Source organism: Centrocercus urophasianus, unplaced genomic scaffold (genome assembly GCF_019232065.1).
Source record: "Centrocercus urophasianus isolate 14NV4802_14NV808 unplaced genomic scaffold, USGS_Curo_1.0 seq_27, whole genome shotgun sequence".
Classification (NCBI taxonomy): Eukaryota; Metazoa; Chordata; class Aves; order Galliformes; family Phasianidae; genus Centrocercus; species Centrocercus urophasianus.
The window spans coordinates 12,557,158-12,570,638 of NW_024884833.1; the positions used below are offsets into that span (position 1 = coordinate 12,557,158).

Below are 13,481 nucleotides of genomic sequence, written 5' to 3' on the forward strand. Positions count from 1 at the left end.
CCTTCCTTCCTTCCTTCCTTCCTTCCTTCCTTCCTTCCTTCCTTCCTTCCTTCCTTCCTTTCTCTCTTTCTTTTCTGAACAATGAGGATGTTAATACAATGAATAGAAAAACTAAAAGCATTTGGTCTTAAAGAGATTTTATCAAGCTCTCAAGGAAAGTAAACTCTTAGGAGGTTACAGATTATTTAGTATCTGAGTGATGGATTTACAAAACTCCTGAGATGGTTTGCAGCACTTCCAGATTACAGAAAGTAAACTGTAAGATAAAAAAATAATAATAAAATCCTCATTCTTGGCTCAGCTGGATCTGTATTAGTAACATAATTTATGCTGCACTTTATTTAGCACATTCTCTTTGGAAAAGAACAGATAGATGTAAATATGTTGTTTTCAAAATAGTATATTGCAGAATTACTATTCGTTACTATCAGTAATGGATACAAATTTGTATTAAGACTAATAATGAATTCTGAACTCTCTGAATGACAAACTGATACTGGAATAAATGTACTACTGGGTTATGTTTTGAAATAATTTGTATTTTTTCCATTACATTCAAGACATTTGCATTTGAGGGAGACAGACACATAACGTTCACTTAAATGATGAATGAATTTCTGTAATTCTTTATAAGGGGAAGATGGATAGCGTTTTTCTCTCTTCCATTTTTATCGAGTTTTTTAGTTTTTATTCTTTTGTGTACTTTCTCTACAAGTCTGAGTGTCAGTTTACATAACTGCCGTGTTTTTCTTACACTAACATTAAACTCTGAATCCAGCGTCCTGGCAGAATCCAATGCCCTGGCACCAAATAGGGCCAAAGGGTTTTGCCTCAACCTGTCCAACAGACTCTGTTGAATTCTGAGAAGCAGTTAGGACATGACAAATAATCTTCTCAAAACCCACTGCACATAATATTTTGCTTCTATTACTTCTGTTACTCCAAATAGTCAAAGAGTAAGTGTAAAAATTAAATCCAGATTGCTTGCTGCTTAATGCATTTGTAGATTTCTTCTCCTGGAACTATTTTTGAAGCACTCTTGTGCAATTTCTGTATCTTTATATTTCAGTCCTTTTTTCCTTTACACCTGTGGCTTGTCAGAGCTGTGACCCCTATCCTCTGCCTTTCCTCTTTCTTTTCAATCCCTCTCTTTTCCTTCTTCTTTCCTCTTTTTTTTTCTTTTCTCTCCAGAATGAAAACCTGAAACATTTCAGTTTCCTCAAATTGCTTCATTACACACAAAATAAGACTTTGTTTGTTTTGTTGTTGTCAAGGAACACATAAGAAAAGTGAAAGAAATAAGAGCCAGATGCACAGAATTAGAGAAATACTTCTGTTCTTAGAGAGTTGTAATTGGAGCACTCAGAAACAAATCATCTGGTCTTCTACACGTTGAGCACATGTCTTAACCTCTAGAAATTTATTACAGTGTGGCAACTCCTCTTAGTGTTTGTAAATTTAGCTTTGGAGGTTTGGTTTCTGCTGTAAAAAGTTCATTGTATTTGACTTGAAATTGCATTCTGAATTAGGGTTTGACTATGTTCATGTAAAATAGTAATTCCCTGTAAAAAGTTGTTCCAGTTATTCTGTCTGGGAAATAAATAAGTTACTGCTATGTGGAATGTAATTTTGGATCAGTTTTACGGTAGAATAGGTAATAGATATTTGTGCTCATGAACACTTCAGTAGTCAGTTTTGTAGACTGAGATATTAGCCCTTTTATTTCTCTTTCAAAATCTATTTATTGTCATTAAACCTGTGCCTTCAATAGGACTTGTAGCACTCCACCGTGACTTTATTGACTCTTGTCAACAACTCTCGCTCAGGTCCCTAGATCTTGCTTTCTGTACTGTATTTTTCTTCTGAAAACACTTAAAACTACTAGTGTTGCTAACATTCGTAGAGTTGCAATTCAGAATATAAGCAGACACTATCTACCTACGTTGTGCACAATGCTAGAAATTTAAGAGTAGTTCATCAATTAAGAACTTCTCAAATGAATATAAAAATGTTACTTTAAACACAGCAGTTTGATTTCACTGTGATTGCAACAGTCTAGGTAAGAAACAAACTAAAAGACTAGACAACTTTCACTTCATTGATTTGCTGTAGTGTTACAGATATGTGTATTTATGTAAATAGATGTATCTGTCCTTTGCTTTAATCTTGATGAATGTATGTAGAATCAGAACTATAAGAAACCAAGATTCCACATAGGAGCTTTGCATGGCCTGAGAACTTCAAAGGGAAGGTATTAACCATACAGTAGCTTTCAGTGCCAGGCTGACAAAATCATGATGATGCTTCTTTTTTCCCCTCTAACCCTTAACTTCTCCACATCTCTTAGAAGATTACCATGGAAATAATGATTAACTGCAGTGATGTAGTGAAAATTCTAACAAAAGGACCAGAAGAGCCTGACACATTTGTACAGCCTCAAAAATCCTCAGTCTTCCTTAAATTCGTTAGACAGTTTGCCACTTGTATATGCTATCATGAGGATTGATATACTTTGCAACTGTGCATTTATCTTCACTCTGCAGTGGACTGTTAAGTTATATTTTAATTGGAAAATTAGCCACTTCTTGTTTGTTTGTTTGTTTGTTTGTTTGTTCATTTGTTTGTTTTTCTTTAGTTGTTTCTGGTTTGGTTTGATCTGGTTTGTTGATGCATTACACTGAATCATATCAATTATTTCAGATGAAATAATTTTGACACACAGTTTTGGGAGTGGGCAGTGGCTCAAAACTAGAAATTTCATCTTCTGAGTGTGCCATCACTTGCATCCAGGGTGAAAGTAATAAAACAAGCAAGAAAGTGCAATGTAAATACGTTATTAATTGCTACTTAATTACTAACAGTCAAATTCAATTCTTGTGAAGCTGATAATGTAAGCATATCAAGCAAATCAAGATTTGGCCCTGAGTTGTTATTTAAGTTTTCAGCTCTTCATAAATATTGATAATTTACTAAAGCAACGTGAAAAAAAAGACACTGACCAAAAAAAAAAAAATAATAATAATAAAAAAAAACCTACTTAGGAAGTTTACATTTACAGCATAACAGTACAAGTCTCACATGTTGTTTTTTTTTTCCCAAATGTCATTAGAACAAGTAATGGTGACTGTGAACAGTGGTGTACATAATAACTCAACTGCATCAGATAACAACAGACTGGGTAAGAGAACGCTGTTCTAGGAAGCATTTATCCTGTAGGGTCAAATATGGCTGAATATAGCTTTAAAATAGCCTTAGATGATCAGGTAATGTTTCAACATTAGGTGAACATTTTAATTTCTGATTTCTCCTTCACCTAAGAACGGAACATGACCTAGGGGGCTTTAGTTGTATTTCACTGTTTCATCATATATATGTTTTGATTTTCAAGTTTCTTTTGATATTCAGAGACAATAAGTTAAATGACAGCTAAATAACATTTTCCCCAGTTTAATATTTTTTTTTCTGCCATTGCAAAGTTATTTGATGACAGTAAGTGCAGAAATCTATTTGGAGCAGAGAGAGAGGATTATCTGCATGACCGAAGGCACGAATCAAAGATTACAGAGGACCCCATTGTTGTGTAACTATAACTTTGTGGCATAGCTGGATTTCTCAATTAGTTAATAGACCAATCCAAATATATAGAATACATAAACCTGATTATGATTTTACTCACTGTAGTCCTTTGGACAAGGCAGGACTTCTGGCTGAAGTTTGTCTGCTAGTTCAAAGTGCAGGCCTTGGCTGCAGATTTCCAGATTGATTGCATTACAGCTCATTATGTACATTTAGACATATTAAAGACAAATGAGTAACATTATACATTTTTAATTGATGAATAAAATTCTGGCCTCAAGATAGAGCTAACTTTGTCATTTTCATAATTCATGTGCCACTTTTATTTCACATTTTGTATATGCTTTAAATGCATTTCATGTTTATATGTTTGATTGTCAAGTATCCATTTGTGTTTGGACTTATTAATTTTTCTTTGACTTTTTCTCATAGCATGATTTCTCATATTTTATTTTGTTTCTTTTAGGTTTTGTTTTATTTCATAAGATCCCACTGGATGGGTAAATGAAATATGAAAAAGATGAGAGAGGGGCTGTTGAGCTTGGTGTGGAAGCTGTATGCTGCACACTAGGGTGTGGACAGTTCTTGCCCAGTGAAGTGCCACCTCCCTTGGACTTCTTTTTTAGGCATTGGTTCTGTTTGGAGAACTCTAGAAGTACTTTCAAGCCAGTAGCTGTTTTTCAAGAACGGGGCAAAGCTAAGCCCTGAGGCAGCTATAAAATTCAAGAAAGTCCAGAAATAAGCTACCACACTCTTTCCTATTGCCTTGTCCTCACTGTGTCTTCAAAATGTCTTTGAGATGAAATTACATTATATTGTTTTCCTATGTCAATTTTTTTTTCCTGTTTGAACTTAACTAGAAAGATGTTGTTTTTATAAATAATATTTATCAAAGGTGAACTGCAAAGTTGCACTTGTATTTTTGCATAAATGGATCATAAAACTCTTCCACAAACACTTTAAGTATGTGTATAAATCCATTGATTTTAGGGGAATGCTGACATACTCAAAGCTAAGTTTGTGTATATTTTGAGGATATAGTCTTAAATACTAAAGCAGCAAATTGCAGAGTTGGCCCTGTAAGTCATATTTATATATGTAGTTCCACTGACTTTGCCAGGTAGATGCTGAGTCTGAGCTGTATGGATAACGAGAGCAATATCCAATGTTCATCACTGTTCTGGGTTTTGAACCACTGCCATCATTTAATCATTCAGTCAGCTACGCTTATTCAATATTGTCCGTAAGAGCACAAAGCTTTAGTAGTCTGGAATTCTGATTCTGAGCCAAGAACAAGAGTAACAACACTATATTGTTGGTCCTTCAGACTGTATGTTTATAGGAATATTCAAATGTTTAAAGAAAAGTGTACTGTCCTCAGGAATCTTTACAATAACAAGGAAGGTTTGCAAAGGCACAAGCATTTTGCAAGAACAGGGATGCATTTGGTATATTGTTAGACATACATTTTCATCTTTATGCTTACTTATAAAGTCCTGAGCATAAAATTTGATCTTTTCTGTTTAAGGAATATTCTTAGGAAAGGTGAAGTTCTGTTATTTTAGCTGAAAGTTAGTTAGGAAGATTAGCAGCAAAGTACTGAGATAGGTGAATATATTTCTATGAATTTTGATTGAATTTCTGAGCTTTTGATTTTAATTTCTTGAGAAATAAGCAAAGGATTATATTATTTTTTCTATATTTACTTTTCTTTTTTTTTTTTTTTGCTTTTTTTTTTTTCAAATTTCAGACATTTTCACTTTTTTATTGAAAAGCTGTTGTCAACATCAATGATTTTTTAAAGTATACTCTATCCTTCTCTTTCTACAAGAGTGTATATTCTATCTTCTTTTTTCTTTTCTTGGCCCTTTTGTTCTTTTTCCAAATACTTTATCACTTTTTGCCTTTAAAAACTCCTAGTTCTTTGATTTTTTTAAAATATTCTCTTCAGTCTCTGACATCCAAGTTCTTTCTTCGAGTTTTGCAAATGTCCTTATTAGTCAATAAGTATGTCCACATTTGAATTCTTCAGGGTCTATGTAGTGAGATATTTCCTTTCTCTTGTAATTGACCAGGGAATGGGAGCTGCAATTGCTAAATTGCTTTCTTGCCTTCTCCAAAATCTGTTCCAAATGTGTGTTTTTTAACACATGACATTAAAGAAGAGGGCAGAGGTGGGAGTCTAATGATGATCTAGGAATCGTGGTGTCTTTGTCACCCTGCAAATTCTCTGGTGATTTTGGGAGAGAGTGGCAACAATTGAAGATATCAGTCATACTCCTTGTGTGAAGTTAAATGCCAGCAAGTGTTCTGCCATTTCTCAGAAAAATATATTGGGAATATCTGCCTTTTTTCTTCCCTAAGTCTATGTGGAAATTATCTGAGTTTAGGGTGATACTTTCTATTCTGCTACTGATTCTTCTTTAACTTTCTTTTAATTATTTTATTCTCGCATTTATTGCTTACTTTTCCCATTTTGAAATAATATCCAAAGCCACCGGGATGATTCTAAACTAATAGCAAATCATTTAGATAATCAATATTTGAACAAAAGTCAGTGGAGTTACATCAGGTATAAGTTGGATCACAAGCAGAGCTTGATCCAGTAGCCCAGATTCTGGTCTTAAATTATGCTGGAACACAGCATATTTCAGTTATATTTTCACAATTCATTGCCAAATAAATGAGGTGAGAGTCTAATCCCTTTTCTTTTGTCAGGGAAAACACAGACTTGCCAAGTTGGAATTTGAGAGATGATTTTTTTAAATATTTCATTTTAAATGGTAGTTCTTTATGATTTGATATATTTATATGCATAAATGTACACAGATATTGATTTGGGATTTCACATACTATTTTGTAATTTATTTTGTAGCACTTTGCAGTTCATCTTTATCATATAGGAGTAGGTTGGACCTTCAAGTATTTCAGCATGTACTCACAGTATTTTGGATTTTATGTAATCATGGAGGTAACTTTAATAAACCAGAACTGATTTATGCACCAGCAAAATATATATTTATACATATATTGTAGAATTTCCTTTTTAAGTATTTTGTATTATCTTTTATATTAGCCACTCAGTGCACTGTTATTTGATGCAAATATTCACAGAACCTCATGGATTACAGCACATGATTTGTTACTAATTATGTCTTAATGCAGATGTTTAATGCTTAGTGGAAGAAGAGAATGCGCTTCTAAAATGGTTTCAGTACGTGGCCAGAGCCTCTTAAAGCTAAGGGAGTTAAACTTCTAATGTGGTAGTTATAGTACCTACTAGCTCCTGTTTTTCAGCTGGACTGTAAGTGACATTGCTTTTAACTGTTCAGATTCCGATCTGCTCAAATGGTGTTTGTTTGGAAAGGGCTGAGTTAATTATAAATTCCTGACCTCCTTAAAACAAAGTGACACTCAAACTAAGAATCATGCAGGAACCATTAACATGGTAAAAATTGCTGAACATCAAGGATTTGATACTAAAAAGCTTTTATATTGTTTCACTAAGCAATAAAAAAAAGCTATGAAATGTTTAAAGGCAGATCTGCTATTTTTTTTTCCAATATGCCAGACATAAAACCTAAAATAAAAACATATCCCTAATGTTCTGCTAGAAGGGATTTATGCTCAAATTTGCTTTAAATTGGAGTTTAATGTATTCAGAAAAGTACTGAGATAAACTGTTGAACATCTAAATGGGCAGATTACCTGCAGGACTGGAAGGAGTCCTGGGGCTGTTTTGGTGTGAGACAGGGAATGTAACCAAGGCTGCTAAATAAACCCATTCCAGCTGAACTTGGTGGAAGTGGTCAGCTCAGACTGGAAAGGAGTACATTGCTCCAAGGCAGAGCCCCAAGTTTGCATTACCCTTGCTGCAGTTGTCTACCACATCAAGTCAGGCATCAAGTGAGGTGGGTGCCCACAGGAAGGCTATTCCTGCAGAAAGGTGCTTGGGACTATGTCCTTTTTTGGCGGAAGTCACAGAACTCACTGTCAGCAAGGTTACTGTGACACATCTGCTATGTGTGTGGGTAGCAAGGCACACCTCGTCCTTTCCAACGCCTTTGACTAGCAGCTGGGTCTCTCCCACACAGCAGTTCTAGAAAGCCATTAATTTCAGCGGGAGCAAGATCCTTGGGGGCAGCAGATAGTGCCAAGAAAACCTGGGACAACTAGTTGGAAGTAATTTTGATTCTGTTTCAAATAGCTTTCACAGAAATTGCTCGCTCTTCTTTGACATTGGGCTGAAGCACTAAAAATCCATTTCTTCCCTATGGTGCAGACACTCCTTAAACACCATTTTTCAAAGACTAAAAGCATTATGGAAGTCTGCCACATAGAAATGACCAATACACTTCCTACCAAGTCTCTCCACAACAGCATTCGTACAAAGGCTCCTTTTCTGAGACCTTCATTGGTTGTGCATGACATGCTGACTGTTGATGGCGGGCATTAAGGGTAGAACTTTGTATGCAACTGTTTGCATGCTTGAAAGTGTTAATGGAGTTTGTAAAGTTTGTAAAGTTAACAAACAAATAGGAAAGGTGTTCTTTTTTGACATCTTTCCAATTCAGCACTCCTTTTCCTGTTGCACAGTTAACATTTTCAATTATTCAAAATCTATTCATAAATTAGGGACGTAAATATTTTATGTCCCTTTCAGAAGAAAACTCCCAAAGCTTACCTGAACATTTTTTTTTAACTTACTTTCTTGTTCTTCTTTCTCATTATACTCTCTGTTTCTTCTTTATGGTTTTCAGTGATTCTCTCATTCCTTTTGTACCATTCTTGACAGACTTAATCGTCCTCCTTCTTCATGTGCTGTAAACTCACATCTTCCCTGATGTGCAAGGTCTTTGAATATCCTTTGGAAGGGCTTTGCCATCACCGTGTGACAGAGTAAAGTAGTCCAGATGATAATGCAGGCCCATATTGAGCCTGCATTGAGCCACATTGAGATTTTGTCATCCAGTCTCCATAGTAAGAGTTTACTGATGTTTGGAAGTACTGAGAACTATACACCATGAGGAGTGCAGAGAATACTGATATCATGTATTTCACAGTGTTTCACTGTCCATTCCATTCCCCTACTTACATGTAAGTGCATATGCCCAAACTTTTGAATCTGGCTTTCATTTTTTTCTGTTTTTCTTGTGCATGTACAAATTTGGTATTAAAATAGGAGAGAATTGGAAATAAGTATAGGTATTGAATTTCACAGGTATGAAAGTTGTTTGATTGTACTTGTAGAAGAGCTTGCTGTCTTTAATAACGTGGAAGTTATTCATATTTTACATTAGGAATCAGTTTCAGAAATTTAGCCATTCACGAAAAAAAAGATAAATTGAAAGAGTCCATAGTATGATATGTATTGTTTTGATACAAGCCTACCACATCCTTGAAATTTTACTATGATTCTCCCATGATTAGCTGTATTTTTTCAGCTGCAAGGAATGTGATCAATAAGCACACGTGCTCTGGTCTGGTGTAAATTTGAAGACAGTACAGAGTCAAAATGTTTTCATTCTGAAGGTCAGTAGTCCCTAGAGGCAGCAGTGCACAGAAATGTTACTGAGTAGACGCATATTAATTTAGAAGATTTCTCTCCTTGTATGTGTGTTCAGTGTAACCTCCTTCATTGTCTGGAATGACAAGAACAATCACGTAGGTAGTTATTCAGGGAACTACCTGATCAAGAAAGAGATGAAAGTTGTGGCTTTCTTCCAATGGTTTTAATTTTTCCTTGATGTAAGAAGAATTTGGTGCACTTTCTAGGCATGTCCATAAAATAGGAAAAGAAATCCTGACTTTTTCTTTCTTTATTTTTTTATTTTTTTAAATGTAACTAATTCCTTGATATTTATGGAGCAGAGCTCCCATGCCACTGTGCAACCTGTGATTGACTTTGGTAAACACATTTAAAATGTATTCTTCTGCCATTTGGAGTCCTACATTTAGATATTTCTTAGGTTTAGGTTCAATGTAAAAATAGGAAGAAATTTATTCAGTTGGTATCAAGATACAGAAGTTAAACATTCTGTACTCAAACATATCTTTCAGATGCTGAAAAAATTAACGTTCCAAATAATAAAATAAAAATGTCTTCCACCTTAACAACATCCTAAAAAAAGTTTGCTGTAATCCATCAGCAGGCTATGAATTTTTGCTCCCTCTCTCTCCTCTCTAATTCTGCACATTGAAACTGTTTTACATGTCTTGTAAATAACGGACAATGACTGTTTTTATTGCCAAGTGCTACTGTAACACTTTAGACAATCCATACTTTAAAGAAGTGTATTTGACAAACTTATTTTTAACAGGCCAATAAAGTTTTATAATCCATTATCATTGTGTCTTTCACTCACTGTAAAATGCTTATGTTTACTATTTTAGAAATTTTGTACTATATTGGAAAATACCTGAATTGTGGAGTTCCTCAGCTGATATCTGTTGTTATATATGTGCTTATTCTTGCTTTTGTTTTCGGATATTTTGCAAGACTCAACTCTTTATAGCATCATGAATGATTTTTAATACATTTTTTAAAACTCCCTCTTTAGAAAAGAAAGCAACAAAGCAAACACCTTTGAATGATAATCATATGTCTATTTAATTTTATATAAATGCACCTGTGTTTAAAATGTACATTTAATACGACATGAAGTTATTCAGATCAAATGACTTTGTATTCAGCCACTGATCATAAGACAGCAAGTTTTACATTTCAGACCACTATTTATTCTACTTATTATTATTTATTCTACTCAGAACTTTTAAATAGAAACAGTGGTATGGTTGAATGCTCAAGCATACCATGATGGTTTTAAAAACTGTTTTCACGAAACATCTGAGCTGTGACTTGAAGGGTGTGTTTTGGTTTGGATCTTCTGTTTATTGGGCTGAACTGTTTGGGTCTCTTATTAGACCTATTGAAACAGAATACACAACATAAGAACTTTGGAACTGTTTTGTCACAGTTTCATCCTAAGTTTTTATTCTCTCTCTCTCTCTCTCACACACACATTTTTAATTTTTTTTTCTTTTGTAGCAGATGTGGATATTGTATTACATGTTCCTTTTCTTGTCAGTGAAGTGTTTGGTCACATTTTTCTCAATGAGATCACAGTATTTTGAGTATTTTACCCAAACTGCTTTATATACCCATGTGGACTTTTTCATCATAATGTATTTTAAACAATTTTAAATAATTATGATGTATTGCCACCTTATAAAAGGCAGGCTTGATACCCATTCACTTTGGAGACACTTTTAATAAGACTTGCTACTAAAGGTAAATTATTATGATATTGATGGCACTGGATGATGCAATTATTTAAAGAAAGTATGCAAATAAAACAAAGTCTTTGATACATGCCAAATCCAGTCATTTATTGGATATTTTCTGAATGGTAACAGAGCTTAACATTGAAATATTGTATTACAAAATTTACATCCTCAATAAAACAAGGTCACCATCTAAAGTGAACAATTAAAAAGGGGGCAAAGTAGAAGTAAAAGTGAAAGTAGCCATTTATGCAGACCTGCAAATTGGGAAGTAAACAGGATAAATAGTAACATAGATACTTAATGTTCCTGAGTTTAACAATCCAAATTAGTTTAAAAATGCAAACAAGGATTCATTTTTTTAAAAAATAAATATGAACTGTAACTTAGCAGTATTATTGTAAATACTTGCCTTTCTTTTTTCTTCTTTTAATGAGGAAAAGTGTATTACAGCTTGTATTAGTTATTAATACCTTAAATTGTTTTATCAATGCACTTTCTTCATTTACATGTAAAAAGCAAATTTTAAAGATTACTATAGTTGTACTATATTAAATGTAAAGTAAATTTAAAAATCATTTTCAGGTTGATCTGTTGATGCATCTTTCTACAGGTTAATAGTAATCAGGCCCTAAAACAAAAATAAACACAATTCTGCACATAAGCAGGTCTTCATATTTTGCGGTTTTATGAGGTGATTGTAAATTCACAAAAACTTGATTCTGATATTCATATAATCCTAAAGAAATACTTCTTGGGCAATGTGTTATACCTGTGAAAAGCAAATACTGTATGCAAGTTTCTAAGCTAAGTGTTCTGTAGCTAGTTCGCTGAAGCTGACGGACACTCTGTGTTTAAATGATAGTGTTTTGTTTGGCTTCCAATTTGCTACCCAGAGCTCTTGGACTTTCGTCATCAGAGCAGAGTTGGCAATAGAGTAGACAGACTGTCATTATGATCTGTAAACAGAAAATGGAATTTCAACCAAATAGTCCCTTCACAACACAAAATTGCAATTCAGAGTGTATGGCAACAGGAGAGTGTGGGTAAAGAGGACAGAAAGGTGTATTTGAAATTGAGCTGAAAATGAATTTGGGTTACAGTTCTCATTTGGTACACAAGATAATATTGTGTTTAAAGTGAATGGCTTTTTCTGGTAGTTGAAAAACAGTAACTTAAAAGCATTTGTTTGCTTTGTTTATACAGTTTGTTTCTCTACTGTATTTTGAAAATTTGTGTTTTATTCCAATAATCCTTTCGATGCCACTACTGCATTTTTCATCATAGCAAACTTCAGGTATAGTTCCTAGAATAGAACAGAACAGAATAGAATAATTCAGAGGAATACTGACAAGTATGGGGCATCTACCACCTCTCTTGGAAGCTTGTGACAGCATATGACCACCCTCATGGTACAGAAATGTTTTCTAATTTTTCTAATATCCAGTCTGATCCTCCCGTGTCAGAGCTTTGTTCCCACATCCTGTGATCGGCTCCCAGGAGCAGAGTCTGGCACTTTCCTCTGCTTCCTCTCCTCAGGGGGATAGGGAAACCAGGGCGGTCAACTCTCAGCCGCATCTGCTCTGGACTGGACAGCCCACATGCCCTAATCCTCTCCTCATAGGGCATGTCTCCCAGCCCCGTTACCAGCTGTGTTCCCCTTCTGTGGATGCTTGCAAGGACCTTAATATCCTTTATATCTTGTGAAGACTAGAAGTGCAAGCAATTTTCAAGATGAGATCACACCAATACTAAATTTAACAGGAGAATCACCTCTTTTGGGCAGCTGGCTGTACGATTTTTAATGCATCCTAATTGCAGTTTGCACCCTTAGCTTCCAGGACTCACTTCTGGCTCTCACTGAGCTGCTGTCACCAGCACCCCCAGGTCCCTTCTTGCTGAGCTGCTCCCCAGCCACTCATCTCCTAGTCTGTACTGGTGTCTGGCATAGTAACAATAATCACAATAATAATTACAAAATAAAATCCCAAACAGTGCGTTGGATGAGTTAGAATAAGAATGTGGTAGTATCTTTCATACCTTCATGTTACAGCACATGGCTTTTGCCATGCAGACGTACTCTCCTATTTACACATCCAAATAAAGCAGATTATTCAACTGGTTGCTCTACTCATGGCATTTTCCCAAGAGGGCTGATCAACAAAAAGGAAATATGCAAGTGTGCTGGGAGCTAGATTTTGATGACAGTGCAGGTCATCAATGACTTCCTCAATGACTTAGTAATTAATATTGGATATGAGAAGTAAAAGAAAAGAAAATGATGAAAGTCTTTGAAGCAGATGGGCAATTCTTTATGCAGTTTCTTGATGACTAGTGTTATCTTACTGAAGAATTGCTGTGTTTTATCCTGGAAGAGTTTTAGCAGAGTTTCAGTGTGTACAATACTGAAGAAAGTAATGCCTCAGTAATGAACACTTCATCTCTGCTTCAGGGAACATGTTTGAAGAAAACAAGTAGTTCTGTATAGGCATTTGGCCAAGCCAGGTGATGTTTCTTTCAGTTCATTGTCACTCCATGCTGAGTTTTCATCATGCCTTTATTCCCATAGGCATCCTTACACAGACCTTGCTTCCTAAGCAAGTGTTCTAAAGACATGTGCC

The 13,481-nt window shown here is 34.9% G+C and overlaps 1 protein-coding gene across 4 annotated transcripts in view; it reads left to right on the forward strand.

Moving 5' to 3' along the window:
• NTRK2 (neurotrophic receptor tyrosine kinase 2) overlaps positions 1–13,481 on the forward strand; it is a 201,586-nt gene that overhangs the window by 86,419 nt on the left and 101,686 nt on the right. The window contains exons 13-14 of one of the 4 annotated variants that reach the window (XM_042826973.1): positions 3,110–3,178; positions 4,043–4,119. The exons of the other annotated variants lie outside the window; for them this stretch is intronic. Coding sequence (XP_042682907.1) covers positions 3,110–3,178; positions 4,043–4,080 — 107 coding nt within the window. The 3' untranslated portion in view covers positions 4,081–4,119. Of the gene's footprint in view, positions 1–3,109; positions 3,179–4,042; positions 4,120–13,481 lie in introns of those variants that run through there. 4 annotated transcript variants of the gene reach the window in all.